This window comes from Parambassis ranga, chromosome 2 (assembly GCF_900634625.1).
Source record: "Parambassis ranga chromosome 2, fParRan2.1, whole genome shotgun sequence".
NCBI classification, from domain to species: domain Eukaryota; kingdom Metazoa; phylum Chordata; class Actinopteri; family Ambassidae; genus Parambassis; species Parambassis ranga.
Window position 1 is genome coordinate 42124207 of NC_041023.1, and position 19270 is coordinate 42143476.

General features: G+C 40.8%; 1 protein-coding gene across 1 annotated transcript; it reads left to right on the forward strand.

Annotated features, from left to right (window-relative positions):
• The first annotated feature begins 1838 nt into the window (after positions 1-1838).
• LOC114432381 (H-2 class I histocompatibility antigen, K-K alpha chain-like) lies at positions 1839-4760 on the forward strand. The gene is made up of 3 exons (XM_028400378.1): positions 1839-1890; positions 2714-2974; positions 4462-4760. The coding sequence occupies exons 1-3, from the start codon at positions 1839-1841 to the stop codon at positions 4743-4745; spliced, it is 597 nt and encodes a 198-aa protein (XP_028256179.1). The 3' UTR covers positions 4746-4760.
• The last annotated feature ends 14510 nt before the right edge of the window (positions 4761-19270 follow it).

A 19270-nucleotide genomic window follows, 5' to 3' on the forward strand; every position in this document is an offset into this window, starting at 1 on the left:
GATAGGTATAGGTACAGGCACTTGTCGACATGACCTCAGCCACAGGTATAACAGGTGTCATAGGGCCGATAAAATCTTAACTTTTAGCACAGCTATGCTGCTCTAGGCCTACGCTGTCGGGGGGCACTAACATGATCCACTGAGCAGTTCCCCTCTCACCCTCTGACCTCTCCTCTACTCTCCTTAGTCTGGCTCATACTGCTAATATCATCTCATAATCTGTGTTCACTGTCTTCCTCGTAGTTTTGTGCCCCTCTCTCTCTCTCTCTCTCTCTCTCTCTTTGTAGGTCTCAAGACCTGCATACTGTCTCTGTCTCTGTCCTGTCTCCCTCTTCTCCTCCTCGACCTACTCGACAATTTCTGATTGTAAAATGCGCTGTATGAATAAATTTGTATTGAATTGAATATTTCACTGTAACACCAACAGAAAGTGAGAAACAGCCTCAGGTGTCCAAACATCAGCAGGTCACTGAATGTCTCCTCTTTAATAATAATCTGTCTGACTGTCGGCTGCTCAGAGTCTCTTATTTCTCTTCAAAGCAAACTTCTCTTTAAAGGAAACACTGTCTGATTTGTGTCCTGAAATCTAAACTGATCATTTACAGTCGACATTGATCTCTCACTTCCGTGTGTGTGTGTTTCTGTGTTTGTGGTGTGAAGCAGGACAATTCACATGTGAACATGTGTTTTTCCACCTTGGTGACAGAGGCAGGATGAAGTTTATAGACAGTGAAGGCAGCAAAAGGTTCAACACAAACCAGCAAGAGAAAGAGAAGAAAGAGATAAATGAGACTCTACAGTAAAATATGTCGTGATCAACACCTGCAGTAAACACAGTGACTACAGACAGACGGGTTCAGTGGAGAATAGTTTTCTTATTGATGTGTGAACCTGCTTCATCTGCTCAGGAAACACCGTCACCATGATCATCCCCATCATCACTGCTGCACCTTCTCCTCATCACCGTGACTGACTCACTGTCAACAGAGAGAAGGGTGAGAGAGTTTACACTTTGAAATGATGGAGAGAGAGGAGAAGAAGAAGGAGACAGGACAGAGAGAGAGGAACAGACATGCACAGATATTATAGAAAACAAACATGACAGGTTGCAGAATGGATAATATGATGATAAATGATATAAAAAATAAATTGTCTATATCTTTTTAAAATTATATATACTAACATATAAACTAGAGCACTACAATTGGATCAAACATATGTCCTTGCTTATTCAGACAAAACAAAAACATTTCATTTTATACATAAATATAATTCTTTGTTACAATGATAGTGATTTCAGATTTTAATAAGCAGCATAAAGGTTGTAATGTGTAACACTTTGGGCAACTAGTCATTTTGATACCTGTGTGATGGTCCAGCCTGTGGGCATCGAGTGAAGAGAGGCTGAATGGATGAAAAATAATCATTCCCACTTTTTACCCTGTATTTAACTGATAAAACCAGCTGACAGTAGCAGTATTCTTACTTTAGTTTACCGTTAATCAGCCTGTCATGGATGGACGGACTTATGCAGTAGATAACTTGCTTCCCCCCGCGCCCCCTCCCCTCCTCTCACAGCTTCTGTACGGCAGCTTCTCAGGATCAGGGCCGCCAGGGGGCGCTAATTTGCCAATTCTCCACACAGTGATCGATAATATACATAAAAAAAAGCCGCGCATTTTATATTTTTTCCAACTGCTCGATCCGCCCCCTGTGTGATGCCACCCGGTCTGCCCGTGCCCAAAACCGCCACTGCCCCAGCGGCTGCAGAACTACGAGCTTGGACTCTTCCGCTTGGTGGATGTTTACGGTTTGTTTCTCAGAGTTTGATGGTCAAAATGAAGCCGCTGGTTTTCATGTTCCTGGTTGGAGTTCACTGCGCTGCAGCGGGTAAGTTTTTATCTTTACACACATTCATATATTTGTTTTTCTGTCATTGTTCAATTTGTTTGACGTCGGTTCATTTTATTCACAGTTAATAGTTACTGTAATAGTTCACATTTACTGATATAAAATAACATTACACACATTCTGAGCCGCTTAATGTGTTTTTTTCTTAGTTACTAAAAATGAAATAAAGACCCTTTGTGTAATTTACAGCCACAATTGTATCCTATATATATTTGTTTGTGATCAATAAGTCAGGTACAGATATTGTATTTTTTATGAACAATTCATGATGCCCATTAAGCATTAGAGTGCTGTGACCCCTCCAAGATGGACAATGCTCAGCTCATTATAGAGGCGGGGAGCTCAGCTCAGTTAGCGCTGAACCTGGAGGTCCACGTCGCTCGGCCTCGCCTGGTGCAATGTTATTTTCATGTAACAATGTTTAAATGAACACTTGCTGTGTTCAGTTTACATAAACGTTCTCTCCTGTGTTAAAATAAAAGATTTAATTTTTATTACTCAGTAAAATTTAAAGAATAAAATAAGTTTCAGCTAATTTAACATCCAGCACACTTTGAATGAAGGACTTTCAGAAATTGAAAATCTATGAGTTTAACAAGAAGAAAATTTTTTTTATTTGTTGAATATTTAAAATGATCAATCGTCATACGAGGCCTGTTGTTTTTGTTCTTACTGAGAAACAGCAGAGATTGTCTGTGTCTTTAATGTGTAGATCTTCCGGATTCTTTGTGCAGGATTTTTCTTGTTAAGTGTAATTTATATAAAGTTGTAGTTCTGTAATCACATCATCTTCTTCTTACAGTGATTCACTCCCTGAAGTATTTCTACACTGGGTCCTCTCAAGTCCCAAACTTCCCAGAGTTTGTGGCTGTTGGTTTGGTTGATGAAGTTCAGATACTTCACTATGACAGCAACAGCAAGAAATTAGTGCCCAAACAGGACTGGGTAAATGATGCAGTAGATCCTCAGTACTGGGAGAGGAACACTCAGATCTTCATGGTTACCCAGCAGTCCTTCAAAGGCAACATTGAAACTGCAAAGCAGCGCTTCAACCAGACTGGAGGTTTGTGGATGTTTCTTCTTTTCACTGGTATTTGTTCATTAACTTTGTTAAACACACTCATTAAACACGTCTCACAGTAAAAACACAGTGTGTGCCTGCAGCTTTACAGGAGCACATTCAGCGGTAGACTGAGACTACGAGGAGCAGCACAGAACGCCACAGGAGGTCCTTCCTGCCAGTGGCCATCAGACTGTATAACTCCTCCCCTTTCTGTAGGGAGAAGCACTAGATAATCATGTCAGGCATCACTGTCATTCCCTCCACTTGTCTATATTTATGTTTACTTAGCGCCTTGCATCTCCATATTTGTATCCATGTATCATATATTGTGCTCATACTGCGTACTGTACTCTGATTGGATTATAGTGACACTTATACTCTTATACTCTGTACTTAACTGCATTTAATGTAACTTGATACCTCTGGCACAAGAATTTCCTTCGGGATTAATAAAGTTTTATCTTATCGTATCTTATCTTATCTTATCTTCATAAACACACTTGTGTAAAGTGCTGAAATCATTTGTCAATAAATGAACTGATCAAGAGAAAAGTCATATTGAAAATGAAGAGTTTAAAATAATGATGTGACTACTTCTATATTAATAAAAACACCCTGCAGTCTCCAGTGCACCCTGGAGCCTCACAGCTGACATCAGATCACTTCTATACATCAGTTAAAGTCTGTAGAAACTCAGGCTGACAGTTGGTCACTTGATGATTTTTTTGAGGGCAGCAGTGGCTCAGTGGTAGAGCAGGGTTGTCCAATAACCTCCAATAACTTTACCCGCATTGCCTCCAGTGCACTCACTGGTGTATGAATGCGTATTAATGAATTGGTGGTGGTCGGAAAGGCGCACCATAGGTGCACCTTGGCAGCCACGTCTCTGTCAGTCTCAATGAATAATGCATCTCAATGTAAAGCGCTTTGAGTGCCTGCCCAACAGCAGAAAAGTGCAATATAAGACCAATGCATTATTATTATTATGAACCACTAAAATCTGCCAGCAGTGATCAGCTTCATGTGTTTTCGTGTTTTAATCAGTCTCCGTCTCGTGCCTTCTCCGGCAATGTTCCAGCCATAAGCTGTGCAATGTGGGCAACGAAGGAAAGACGCAGCAAAGATAAACCTGGAGACATGTCTGTGTCTAAAATCTGATAATGAAGCATAGCAGGTGGAGTCTGCTCTCTGAACATGGACTCAGACCGTCCTTCAGTGGAAGCTTCTAGAAGGAGCTCAGGACAGTCTGCAGTCTGAGACAGGAGGAGGACGATGTTGGACTGATCAGCTGTCTGCAGAGTCTCAGAGGACATGATGTTAAATCCATGACAGCAGTGTAGATCAATACTGGCTGTGGATGGATCCACTGAGCTGATCACAGGTGGAGGTGTAGATGTTTGCTGTTGGTGTCTGTTGATCTGTGGCTCTGTGGTCACAATAACTGCTGTGATCTCTGACTCACTGCTGAGTCTCTGTCTGTCTCTCAGGTGTTCATGTTTGGCAGAGGATGTACGGCTGTGAATGGGACGATGAGACTGGAGAGGTCAATGGATATGAACAGCATGGTTATGATGGAGAAGACTTCTTATCATTTGACCTGAAGACAGAGACATGGATCGCTCCAAGACAACAGGCTGTCATCACCAAACAGAAGTGGGACAATGACAGAGGTCAAACAGCATACTACCTCACCCAGGAGTGTCCTGAGTCACTGAAGAATTATGTGAACTATGGGTGGAGCTCTCTGATGAGAACAGGTAGAGTCACATGACCTGATTAAGTGTGATGAAGACAACATTGATCTTCCTCAGTTTCTTATGTGCTGTGACATTATAATGAAGAACCCTCTGTGTCTCCTCCCTCCGTCTCTCTACATATTGATCAGCACTTTTTCATCATTTCTGTCTTTCTGTCACATTTTTATCTGCCTCAGATTCTCTGGATCACTTTCACTCTGTTCTCTCCTCACCTCTGCTCTTCATCTCTCTCCCTCCTCATCTCTCTTTTCTTGTCTCTTATTATCTCTACTATCAAATTTTTTCATGTGTCATTAAAAATATCAAACTAATCATTACATCAGTGTGTAGTTATTAACTTTTTTGTCTTTTCCCTCAGTTCGTCCCTCAGTGTCTCTCCTCCAGAAGAACTCCTCCTCTCCCATCAGCTGCCACGCTACAGGTTTCTACCCAAACAGAGCTGAACTGGTCTGGAGCAAAGATGGAGAGGAGATTCATGAAGGTGTGGACAAAGGAGAGATCCTCCCCAACCATGATGGAACCTTCCAGATGAGTGTTGAGATGGATTTCTCATCAGTTCCAGCTGAGGAGTGGAAGACATATGAGTGTGTGTTTCAGCTCTCTGGGGTGAAGGAGGACATCATCACCAGACTGGACAGAGCGGTGATCAGGACCAAGAGTAAGTCTGAGATTGTTTCTCTTTTAATCAACTGAAATGTTGGAAGAAGAAAAAAGTGGAGTTGGTTGGTGTTGAGGTGGCGTACTGTACAATAAAATCCAACGAGCAGAACCAGACAGGGATTTACATTGTACATCAGTAACATTTATCATCACTCTTATATATAATATATTATATATAGTGGGTATGGAAAGTATTCAGACCCCCTTAAATGTTTAACTCTTTGTTATATTGAAGCCATTTGCTAAAATCATTTAAATTTTAATAAATCTGCAAACATGTCAACAATTCTGTGTTTTTCTGTCAATATGGGGTGCTCTGTGTGCATTAATGGGGAAAAACAATAAACTTGATTTTAGCAAATGGCTGCAGTATAAGATAAAAAAGAAAAACTCAAGGGGGGTCTGAATACTTTCTGTTTCCACTATAGTTGAATTCAACAGTCCTAAAAACTGACTGACTGTGGCACAGCCAGCTGATAATATCAACAGCTACTGAACATGTTTTTGACCACAAGCATTTAATACCCACTGTTTCCTGTGCACTGTGGTGACTTCCTCTACATGATATCAGCAGCATCAAGTTTCATGTGTGGAGAAACATAATGAAGGTGTGTTTTAAACTGGTTAGGTGTCCACAGTGTTCTGCAGTCAGAAGTTTTAATGATGATAATGAAGCAGAGTGGAATGACCTCAGTGTGTCACAAAGGACCAACGTGTCATCTGTTTGTAGCACAGTCATCATCATCATTTTATGTTAAAGGCCCTCGTTTGTGCAACAGCTCTAATCACAGGCGAGCAGTCAGTGCAGCAAAGGTACAAAAAGGGTTAAGTAAATGATGGTCCAAAAACACACTAGAATCATACACAGGATTCACAGAGAAATACTCCTACTAATGCTAGAAGATGCTAGAAGAATCCACTAAAGTAGCGCTTAGGCTGGTGAGCTCGATCAGTCAAAAGACAAACTGGCACCGTGTGGCGGGAACACACACGTGATATACAGAGGGGAGGGAGAGACAATGAGACACAGGTGAGACACATCAGGGCGGAGCAGCTAATCACCAGGAGGAGGAGAGAAGACAAGACACCTCAAAGACACCACACAGTCAAACTAGAACTATAAACGCAACAAAACTAGAAAATAAAAGCCCTGGCTCAGGCTCAGGCTTTTAGATTTTATTCCCATTTTATCAGCATTTTCTCACACTGCAAAACATGATGAAAGTATTGATGCGGTTTCCGCGGTCTCATATTCTGCTTTCTTTAAACTTGTACATGTGTCTGTGTGTGGTATGTATTCTGGGGTTTAGAGTCTTTAACTTCTAAAAAGCACTTCCTGTCCTCCGGAGCCTGTGAGGGCTTTGAAAGTATACAAAGTGTGGGGCTCTGTTTTGCAGACAAACGGTTGTTTGTCTTGTTAGTCTCTGCACATTAGACCCCTCTGTCCTCTGTGATTCATAAGGTTTACAGAAGAAGGGTTAAATGGAGAACAGATTTTCCAGGTTGTTTGTGAAGGTAAATTGATCTTTGACACTGTGTTACAGCCCAGTGTAACTTAGTGCGACACTGTCACCATGCAACCACTCACTGATCTGTGTAGGAGGCTCCATAGTGCTGACAGACATATAAAGTAACTGTCTGATCAACGTGAGAGTCAAACCAACACAACAGGGCCTTTAATTTGAAAAAAGACACAAACATACACAAAACAAAATGTAATGTAAATTCTGTCTTCTCCAGAGATCGATCACAGCATAGGAAATGGAGTACGATTGGGACTGCTCCTCCTCCTGGTAGTTTGTGTCACTGCAGTCCTGATCTGGAAAAGGAGAAAACTCTGCAGCTCAGGAGGACGTGTGGTGTGACCTCCATCTTTATTGCATATGTACTGATCTGGATGGTGTGAGCGGCTTCATGAGTTGCTACATGTTTAGTAATGAACAAGAGTTTATTAATCAAAGTAGAGTATTGTTAAGTTCTTCCTGACCTACCTGGTAAAATAAATCAAAAATAATATGACAGCTTTCTGTTCGAGTGTGTCTCTGTTTTTAATCAATAAAACAGTTATTGATTTAAACACATTTGTGTCCATCTGTGATTGTGTGTTTTTCACTCTTCAATGCTTCAAACACGTCAGGTATTGTCCACTAGGGGGCAGTGTCTCAGTTGTATTAGGGAGTGAAGTGTGCACTGAGATGCTGATGTCAGAATGTCACTCATTTGTTTACATTATAACATTCCGTTATGAAATATATTAAGGTTTGAAGTGCAATAAAAACAGGCACAGCTTTAACTTGTGTTATTTGAAACAAACACCTCTTTATTTAATTGCTATGACCTTTTCACAACATTAACTAGTGAACAATGAAAAAATATGAATATATACAAAATAATAGGTAATTAAAATATTTATCATACTTGATCAATGGGACTTATGCTCCTGAACCTCAGCACACAGCGTCTGCACATCGGGGCTGTATGCGGTACCTTCATCTTCACACAGGATTGTAAGCTGTCATCTGTGAGGCGTGTGCGATGTTTGTTTTTATATACAGTTCATGTTGGAGAACACCTGCTCACATACATATGTGGATCCAAAGATCGACAGGACTCCAAGCGCAAACTTTTTCATGTTCACATAAATGTCGGGGATAGCATTCCAAGTTTTGAACATAAGTTTGTCTGATTTGGGGAGGTTTTCAATGTCACGCCATTTGTGATTCTGAGCAAGAGCAGCCTTCTGATGTGAAACAGCTTCAAGGTCCGCTATCAAGTGCTTGAACACGGACACCCAGATGTCTTTGTCGGCAATGTCAGCCAGTTCCATCTCAAGATCAGGTGGACTCACACCTGGAAATGCTGCCATATTCAACAGGGATGGATCGAGGCTTAGTGGAGTGACAGGGAAGGATAATGTGGGTTTTTCCTCTCTGAACTCACTGAATCGTTTCCCAAATGATGTTTGCATTGCGATGACTGCAGAATGTAAATACTCCAAATTCATCGTGTGAGCTTCTTTGAACTCTCTCAAACTGGGGAAGTGTGACAGTGAACCTTTCTGTAAATCTCTAGCAAGCACTGTCAACTTGCACTTGAATGCCAAAACCTCCTCCAACATGTGCAGGGCTGTGCCTCCTTTACCCTGAAGAGCTGTGTTCAGCGTGTTCAGGTGCGCTGTCATGTCCACCAAGAAGTGTAGCTTTTCCAGCCACTCTGGCTGTTCCAGCTAATGAGCCCTTTGCTGCGCAGGACTTTCTGTCCAGCAACTTCTGCAGTAAAGCCAAAAAGCCCTTGTGTGCTCCTGTCATACTTGGTGCCCCGTCTGTAGCCGCTGACAACAGTTGAGAAGTGTTTATTCCTTTGGCTTTTATACAATTCAAGACAGCCTCACAGACATCCTCCCCCCGTGTTTGGCCTTTTAATGGTATTAACTCAACCATTTCTTCCTGTGGCCCAGCAGAGTTTACATATCGGCAGAATAGAGCTATTTGTTCAATATCACCTTTGTCTTTAGATTCATCACAGGCGATTGAGTAGGCCACAGCTGAATTGATGTCTTTAATTTGTTGTCTGGTGATGACTTCAGTCTTCTGTCTTTGACAGTCTTTGCAGAGAGGGGCATATCCTCTTGTTTTTAAAGTCTGTGAATAGATGTTCTGAAATCTTAATGAAGGATTCTTTTATATATTCTCCATCTGTGAATGGCTTCCCATGCCTGAGTATTTCCAGAGTGGCAACAAAACTAGCATATGTACTTAACTTTGCTGACTTCATCCACTTATTGAAGTAATTTTTGCTCAGATCAGCCTTCCGCATCAGTTCCGAAACAGCTTTTTTTCCTCTCATCTCCATCCGGATATTTTTGAGCAAAGGCTGCGTGTTTGTTCTGCAATGTCTTGAGACATTTGACTTTTTGTTGTTAGCTAGTTTCTCATTACATATTAAGCACATTGGTAAACCGTTCTCATCAGCAGTGAAAGCAAATGAATCTACCCATGTAGCATTGAACGTTCTGTTTTCTTTTCCTTGAATTCTCCATAGTTGGCCTACCTGGGGTCAAAAAGGTAAAGAAATCGCACACTGGCGGGTGTTGCATCATGTTTTATTATATATGACTTGATTTGCATTGGATTTATCTTGAATGTTTATTATTGTTTAGAATTTTATTTGATTTTTTTTTTATTCTTCTAAGCCATTTCCCCCTGAAATTAATAAAATGTTTCTGACTCTGATCATCTCTTGGACTGAGGTCCTTCTCCTAAAACGTCCGGGTGGATATGTGCCATTTTTTTCCCTTTCTGCACTATTGTTATTAAAAGAATGGATTTTTGAACATTTGTGAAATCGGGCACGCCCCTAGTTAATGCGACATAACAATACTAACAAACAGAAAATATTCATAAATATTCAGGTTCTGATTAAGAGAAAAAAGCACTAGGGGGTGGGGATGGATTCCAGACGCTTTGTGATGCTCTAACAAAGGCTGTGTATGAGTCAACCTTGATCAATGGGGCAGACAACAAGGGGTGCATATTAGGTTATTAGCAAATGGTGATCAAAGCAGTAGACATTGTGGCAGGATATGAGGATTGTGACTGAGATTCTGCATCAATATCTCATGGCTATTCTTATTTCTGTTTTATTCTCTTTTATTTTTAATTCTAGTTTTTATGCTTCTCTAGTAGCACACTCTGCATTGTCTTATTATTTGTTCTGCTGCTGTAACAAATCAATTTTCATCCAGGGATCAATAAAATCGTATTTTAGGGGAAATTTCTGGAAAACTGAGAGACTTATTTATGAAGTCGTATGATCTTAATCACAGGGACAGGACAGAAAAAAATGTCGAATCACCTGTTCACACTCCAGTCCGCCAGGTGGCGGTAATGTAATTGCAAGTTGGCAGCCAACCGCCAATACACTGAAGAAGAAGAGAACGAGGAAGTGGAAGAAGAAAACAAAGACGAGCACAGCGACAGCAGAAGCTGAACAGAAGTGTAACTACTGTGAGTGTTTTATCACATCTGAATGGCTGCTGCTGAGTTTCTGAGAGGTTTTATCAGCGAGCGGCTAAAGGCTGTTCCATACTCCGCGAGACAAAGAGCGGAGAACGCGCTCCACGGGTGGTAAAAGATAAAAAAAGGTATTTTCCGCACTGAGGTACCATACTCCGCGAGACGTGTGTGTGCAGAACTCCTCATACTATACGTATACTACAGGGAATTTCTTGCCACCGGGATCACCACTTTTACTATTCTGCACACGGCGTTTTGCCTTTGCAAATCTGTCGCGCAGGTAGCGCCACTTTTTGCGACACACACTCTCTTCTGTGCAAAGTATCGTTGCTATCTGCTTCCAGGAGTTGTTGGCCATCAGCGTGTCTTTGTAGGTCCTCAGCGATGTATTGTAGAGATGCTCGTATCGCCTCACTGCCTCGGCAAGCTGCTCCTCAAAAACATCCATTGTTGAATTAATTAAATCTGTTGAATCAGCGCTGTTTATACACCTACCTATATACCTGGAGAGGCTCTTGCGCTTCTCCACTTTCATCACGCCCACAATAAATTCCGACCAATCACAGCATGGTTGCCGCACAGCCTTGAAAGACAAAAGTTCAGCCCGGAACAGCGGCGGTCAGAGACAAAAAGTGACGTCATTTTGTGGGCGTAACGTCTGCAGGGGTGAAAAAGTTCTTTGTCTCGCGGAGTATGGATCCAGCTTTAACTGCTGCTGCTGCTGAAATATTGGGAGTGTTTGAACAAACTATCGTCCAGTACGAGGAAGAGATGGACCGTCAGCGCAAACTGCTGGATCTCCTCCTGAAGCCTGAGATCAAGTTACACAGAATAGGTATGTAAACATGACAATGTCACGGAACAACAACGTCTCTGTTTGAAAAGAGTGCACATTCAACACATAGTGTTTCTAACAGGAGGACACTGACTTCATGACTTGAAGCTACAGATGTGTCCCTCCAGCTTTTCTCTCTCTGCTTCAGCTCCTCAGAGCTCTGTGCTTCGTTTATTTACTGTTGAAAACTACGGAGCAGCTGCTGTTATTTCTGAAGGGTGAAAGATTTGATTCTGCACGGTGTTATCATGCAGTGTGGGTTCACATATCTAGAAGTGTGTCCCTAACATGAAGTATTCATTCTTTTAAGTGTTTATTACTCTATACTATAATGTGTTTTTATTACTGTTTATGTGTTGAGTAAGTTTTATAGAAAATCAAATTAAGTCAAGGATACTGAAGAAGTGTGGAATTCCATTGTTCTCATATAACTTAGTTTTGTAACTCACTCCCTCCCCCAGTTGCTCTGGTTCATATCAAGCTAAGGTTGTAAATCCAGATCTTGACAGGAGGAATGTGTTTGTCTCCTGAGTGCTTCCTAGAGCCCAGTTTACCACCCCCTCCGATGAGTTTCCTTTCTCCTGTCTTTCACCCCCTGATCATCCCCAGATCTGACTCACAACCTATGAAATTTAAGGAATTGAAGTAACTGTGGAGAAAGCAGTAAGAGGTGTAAGCTTTAATGGCGCATCATAAAATCACTCTCTCACTGAAAGTAATTATTCTCCTGGGGGAAGTGTGTTTTCACCTCAGGTTTATGATCACCCACTGCCATTTCCTTCCTGCTTTTCCCCTGATTCTCAGTCCTGACCAGTACCTTATAAGGTCAAATCAACAGCAGCTGAGCTGACCCCATTTGGTGCAGAACTGGGGGAGGACATGTGAAGACCTGAGTGTATGGAGTCTGTCCAACATGAGCAACAGTGAGCAAAACAACATATGCTCTATATCCTTGTGGGAGTGTGCGCACACATGTGTGTGTACACTCTGTGCGCCCTATGTGCAGACAGTATGAAGTTACATTTAATCGGTGAATTAATTAATTATTTGCTGCCTGTCAAATAAGATAAACAACATAAGGCATTTTAGTTTGTTTGATAAAAGAACAAGGTAATGACCTGTTCTATAGGAAATGTGACCTTAAATGACTTCTGCTATGATCTGCTGCTGTATAGAAAATAGCTGCTCCCCTATATAATGGCAGACTTGAAGAGTGTCTGTTCACCTGTTCTGATTCTGTTAGCACACATTATATTAGTGAAAAGCTGATTGAGAATTTTCTGTTCTATTTGATCTAAAGATAGAAAAAAGGTTTACGATTACAGCTCCACTGTGAAGTGGTTTGAAAAACTGAAATCGTAATCAGCTAAAATCAGTAGCAGCAGGTCAAACATATTAACAGATTACTGTTGATCAGAAGCACAATGTGTATATTTAGGAGACCATGCAGTCTGAAACTGGAGAGATGAACATGTTTGTGCTGCTAACTAATTAAACATGATGTGACAGTAAAGGTGTGACCAGTTTTTTACTTCAGCACTCTGAAGGGTTAATGAGAGCTGCTGTGGACTGTATGTGAATAAACTGTATTCTGAATAAATATCTAAACAAAGGCTCTAATGTTACCAAAAAGTGAAACCAACTGTAAAAACAAAAAGCTTTAAATGTATCATTAGTTTTAGTATAAGAAGGTGCTGAACTGTTCAGAGGCTTGAAGCAGCTTGTAGGAGCAGCTAAACATCTTCAAGGAACTCTAACAAGTCCAGTTGTCCTGCTTCAAGCTTTTCAAAGGAAATGACCTGGATGAATCACTGAGGTTCAGACAAATGAGCTACTGTCATGGAGATCAACTCTCTGTTTTCTTCTGACCTTTGACCTGCAGATGTCCCTCAACAACACAGTTGTCAAGTGGAGGATGTTCTGGCTGACCAGCAGCTCTGTAACCAGAAGAAGAACTCCATTCTGGACCAGGAGGAACCAGTACCTCCACAGGTTAAAGAGGAACAGCAGGAAGTCTGCACCAGTCATGAAGGAGAGCAGCATGAACTGAAAGAGGAGACTGATCCCTCTATAGTAACTGCTGCTTATGATGGACCAGAACCAAACCATGACATGGTTCTCTCTCACAACGCTCCTCAAGGTAAAATGTCTCTAAAATGTCAAACTTGTGGAAAATCCTTTCCATATCAGTCAGTCTCCATCAGAACCTGAATGTTTATATATTCTGTTTGTTAGTACTTTAATGTTGCATTAATTCATTTGGTTGTTCCAGGTTTTAGATGTTTCCATCATCACATTAGTCTTTGTGTCCATTTGTCCCTCCAGGTCTCCCTCAACAACATGACTGTAAAGAGGAAGAGATCCTGTCTGACCAGCAGCTCTGTAACCAGGACAAAAGTTCCAGTCTGGACCACTTTGACCCGACTGTCATCCAATACAAAGAAGAGATCAACCATCAGGACCCACTGCTGAACATTATCCTGACACCTGAGATACAGTTACACAGAACAGGTATGTGAACCTACAAACAAGCAGTGAATCCTGTGACTCCTGTAGGGTTCTAATATAAAATCTGAGCTCTGTGCTACGTTTATATTAGGCTTAGTGACGAAAACTGGGCTCTAGACTAACTTTTTTTCTTAGGTGCACGAGCACAAAAGTTAAGTGCACTGCTTCACAATTAACCAGGCAGAGGTGGGTAGTAACCAGTGTTAATTTTGGCAGCAATTTCTGATTTAGTTTTTATTTTAGTCTTGTGATCAAAATGTCATTTGATTTTAGTCACATTGTAGTCATCAACATTTTTTAACTTATAGTCTAGTTTTAGTCGACTAAATATCAAAGAATTCTAGTCGACTAAATCCACGGCAGATTTAGTCGACTAAAATTCTTTGATATATATTTTTTTCATGAAATAATTAAGGTTTGAAGTGCAATAAAAACAGGCACAGCTTTAAGTTGTGTTATTTGAAACAAACACCTCTTTATTTAATTGCTATGACCTTTTCACAAAAGAACCAGTGAACAGTGAGCTGCTCTCCCTGAATACACTGTTCAGTCATGACCTTCTTCATGAATACTCCATAACTACAGCAAAACACTTCAGTGACAACTTAGAAACAGTGCGCATGCTGTAAAACCATCAGCAGTGGTGTCTTCATTTATACTGCCATTTCCTTCCTGCTTTTCCCCTGATTCTCAGTCCTGACCAGTACCTTATAAGGTCAAATCAACAGCAGCTGAGCTGACCCCATTTGGTGCAGAACTGGGGGAGGACATGTGAAGACCCTAGTGTATGGAGTCTGTCCAACATGAGCAACAGTGAGCAAAACAACATACGCTCTATATCCTTGTGGGAGTGTGCGCACACGTGTGTGTGTACACTCTGTGCGCCCTATGTGCAGACAGTATGAAGTTACATTTAATCGGTGAATTAATTAATGATTTGCTGCCTGTCAAATAAGATAAACAACATAAGGCATTTTAGTTTGTTTGATAAAAGAACAAGGTAATGACCTGTTCTATAGGAAATGTGACCTTAAATGACTTCTGCTATGATCTGCTGCTGTATAGAAAATAGCTGCTCCCCTATATAATGGCAGACTTGAAGAGTGTCTGTTCACCTGTTCTGATTCTGTTAGCACACATTATATTAGTGAAAAGCTGATTGAGAATTTTCTGTTCTATTTGATCTAAAGATAGAAAAAAGGCCCGATTACAGCTCCACTGTGAAGTGGTTTGAAAAAATGAAATCGTAATCAGCTAAAATCAGTAGCAGCAGGTCAAACTCAATCAAAACCTGGAAATCCGAATCTGGCATTCCTAGTTAGGGTTAAACAGCTTCTATAGAAGACAAATCATATTAACAGATTACTGTTGATCAGAAGCACAATGTGTATATTTAGGAGACCATGCAGTCTGAAACTGGAGAGATGAACATGTTTGTGCTGCTAACTAACTAAACATGATGTGACAGTAAAGGTGTGACCAGTTTTTTACTTCAGCACTCTGAAGGGTTAATGAGAGCTGCTGTGGACTGTATGTGAATAAACTGTATTCTGAATAAATATCTAAACAAAGGCTCTAATGTTACCAAAAAGTGAAACCAACTGTAAAAACAAAAAGCTTTAAGTGTATCATTAGTTTTAGTATAAGAAGGTGCTGAACTGTTCAGAGGCTTGAAGCAGCTTGTAGGAGCAGCTAAACATCTTCAAGGAACTCTAACAAGTCCAGTTGTCCTGCTTCAAGCTTTTCAAAGGAAATGACCTGGATGAATCACTGAGGTTCAGACAAATGAGCTACTGTCATGGAGATCAACTCTCTGTTTTCTTCTGACCTTTGACCTGCAGATCTCCCTCAACAACACAGTTGTCAAGTGGAGGATGTTCTGGCTGACCAGCAGCTCTGTAACCAGAAGAAGAACTCCATTCTGGACCAGGAGGAACGAGTACCTCCACAGGTTAAAGAGGAACAGCAGGAAGTCTGCACCAGTCATGAAGGAGAGCAGCATGAACTGAAAGAGGAGACTGATCCCTCTATAGTAACTGCTGCTTATGATGGACCAGAACCAAACCATGACATGGTTCTCTCTCACAACGCTCCTCAAGGTAAAATGTCTCTAAAATGTCAAACTTGTGGAAAATCCTTTCCATATCAGTCAGTCTCCATCAGAACCTGATATATATATTTTCTGTTTTTTAGTATTTTAATGTTGCATTAATTCATTTGGTTGTTCCAGGTTTTAGATGTTTCCATCATCACATTCGTCTTTGTGTCCATTTGTCCCTCCAGGTCTCCCTCAACAACATGACTGTAAAGAGGAAGAGATCATGTCTGACCAGCAGCTCTGTAACCAGGACAAAAGTTCCAGTCTGGACCACTTTGACCCGACTGTCATCCAATACAAAGAAGAGATCAACCATCAGGACCCACTGCTGAACATTATCCTGACACCTGAGATACAGTTACACAGAACAGGTATGTGAACCTACAAACAAGCAGTGAATCCTGTGACTCCTGTAGGGTTCTAATATAAAATCTGAGCTCTGTGCTACGTTTATATTAGGCTTAGTGACGAAAACTGGGCTCTAGACTAACTTTTTTTCTTAGGTGCACAAGCACAAGTGCACTGGTTAATTGTGAAGTGCACTGCTTCACAATTAACCAGGCAGAGGTGGGTAGTAACCAGTGTTAATTTTGGCAGCAATTTCTGATTTACACAGAAGAACCAGAGAACAGTGAGCTGCTCTCCCTGAATACACTGTTCAGTCATGACCTTCTTCATGAATACTCCATAACTACAGCAAAACACTTCAGTGACAACTTAGAAACAGTGCGCATGCTGTAAAACCATCAGCAGCGGTGTCTTCATTTTTAGATAGATTTTGTCACGTGTATCTTTGAACAGAAGTTCAAAGATACACGTGCAGCTCACTCGTCTGCAAATGTCGCTTCATGTTTATTGTGTTTTTAGCGCTGATAGTCGCTCCACGTGGTTTGCAAACCATCTTGTTTGTTGACATCAAACGTGCCCGTGTGTCTGTTCTTCTCCTGTGTTGTGTTACCATGCATGAGTACGCCTTCTTCCAGCATCGCGGGGTCCTTACGCAGAGAGATCACTTCTGATTGGCTCTCTGCCGCCGTCTCCTTATTGGTCCCTCCCTTCCACAAACAAAATTTGCTCTCATTGGATCTCGTCTCCATCAATATTTGCGTCTTGTTTCTATTCGTCAATACACTTCGTCTTCGTTTTTGGCACAGTGCGTTTTTATTTAGTTATCATCGTCTCATTTTTATCAGCAAAAAAAGGTCGTTAACGAAAACTATGACGAAAATGATTCGTCAACAAAATTAACACTGGTAGTAACGCTCTACATTTACTCCGTTACGTTTGCTTGAGTAACTTTTTGGGAAAAATGTACTCATATGAGTCATTTTAATGTCTGATACTTTTTACTTTTACTCTAGTAAATTTGTAAGTAAATAACACTACTCTTACTCCGCTACATTGGCCAAACGTGGACTCGCTACTCGATACATGCATCTTTCTGTCTCAGCCAAGTGAAGCAGCGGAAGAATAGCTGTGACCACCTGACCATGTTTTCATTTTATTTATTTTACTTTTGTCTGATTACCATAAATCAATACAAAGAATAAATGTTACTCTAACATTTACTCAGTACTTGAGTAGTTTTTTCACCCAGTACTTTTTTACTCTTACTTGAGTAAAAAATTTGGCTACTCTACCCACCTCTGGTTTTAGCTGTATGCAGATCTCATATAGCAGGTTAATTATACATTTTATTTTTAATAATACTAGGGATGCACCGAAATTAAAATTCTTGGCCGAAACGAAAATGAGGAATCCAAGGCCCAAAACCGAAATACCGAAACAAACCGCTATAACTGTGTACTAACCTGACTAAAATCAAGGCATTGCAAATACACAACTTAATATTAATGTTTCAAAGAATATAGCAATTGAAAATATTTATTTAGCACATTCAAACAATGCACAATAGGGTTGGGCGATATTAAGGTATTAAGGTATACCAGCGGGGCACACAGGTAGCGACGGTATAATTTTTAATACCTTCAATAAAAAAATGCAATCCGCTTATATAGAAGATAAGGATCAAATATTAAATATATTTTATTTGATGCCTTGTGTGGTTGAATCTTCAGTTTTACTTCAGTAGTATAATGTATTTTATGTTTGGAGACGTTTGATAAAGTTTATGAACATGACGTGACAGCGAGGAAGAGAGAGAGAGAGCGAGCCGTAGTCGCACCTGTGACCGGGTCCCTTAGAAGAACACTGCTGAGACGGTATTTAGTTTCTGAGCGGTGCAGGCACAAGCCAACAGTTTGGTAACATCTGAGCCTACATTGATCATTTTAATTGTTTCCATTAGAAAAATTTTGCAGCGGAAAACGTGACCGGCAGGTTTTCAGTTTACCGGACAAGTGTTTTTATTACCGTGCGTAACTTCTAACATAAAGGCTGCACAAGGCTGCGCTCTTAACGTGATAAAATTACAAAAACAAACAGAAACACATCAGGACTGGCTCATACCAGTTTAATACCGTGGTGTGCTGCCAGCATGAAATAAAAAAAAAGTCTGTTCGCTATATGCGTTTTTAAATAACCTCAATAAAAACTATATTAACTGTAAAAGATTGCTTGACATGTGTCAGGCAGTTTCTAATACACTTTACCTGCCGTGAATTGTAGGCTACAGCAGCTGAATTAGAAGTAAACGTGCGTGCAGCAATTGAAGACCCAAGCAGGGTAGATTTAGCTGAAAAGATGAACTCACATGCTACGTTCAAACTACATACACAAACAAAATGTTTGCCTGTGTGCATTCACTATGCTAATGTCATGTTACTTGTTTGAACTGTGGAGGTTGCAATTGTTTTGAACTGTAATGTATTTCTGATCATCACATTCTGTTTTCTGGTTTGCTTTAATCCTCCAGATCTCGCTCACCAATACAATTATGAGGAAGAGCTGATTTTAGTTGATCAGCAGCTCTGTTGCCAGGAGAAGAACTGCAGTCTGAACTGTGAGGAACCAGAACCCCTACAGGTTAAAGAGGGACAGCAGGTTCACTGCAGCAATCATGAGGGAGAGCAGCATGTACTGAATGCAGAGACTCAGCCCTCTATAGTGACTTCTGCTTCCGAAAGTAATCATATCAAATCAGAAATAAGCTGTGACGTGATTCTCTCTCATACCTGTCCTCCAGGAAAAAAAATTCTAAAATGTAAACCTTGTGTAAAACCATTTTCATGTAAGAGGAAAAGTAAGGCACATCAGAGAATTATCACAAGTGAGAAGCCATTTCCTTGCAAAACATGTGGGAAATGTTTTATGCAATCTGGTGATTTAACTCTCCACATGAGAACCCACACAGGCGAGAAGCCATTTTCATGCAAAACATGTGGCAAATGTTTTAGTAGGTCTGGGCATCTAACTCACCACATGAGAACCCACACAGGTGAGAAGCCATATTCTTGCAAAACA

What these genes read in the sequence shown, in the direction of transcription:
- LOC114432381 (XM_028400378.1), top strand. Translation starts at nt 1,839, where the DNA reads ATGAAGCCGCTGGTTTTCATGTTCCTGGTTGGAGTTCACTGCGCTGCA. An exon ending in AGTTCACTGCGCTGCAGCGG is followed by an intron (nt 1,891 to 2,713) that starts GTAAGTTTTTAT and finishes TTCTTCTTACAG; the next exon opens with TGATTCACTCCCTGAAGTAT. An exon ending in GCGCTTCAACCAGACTGGAG is followed by an intron (nt 2,975 to 4,461) that starts GTTTGTGGATGT and finishes TCTGTCTCTCAG; the next exon opens with GTGTTCATGTTTGGCAGAGG.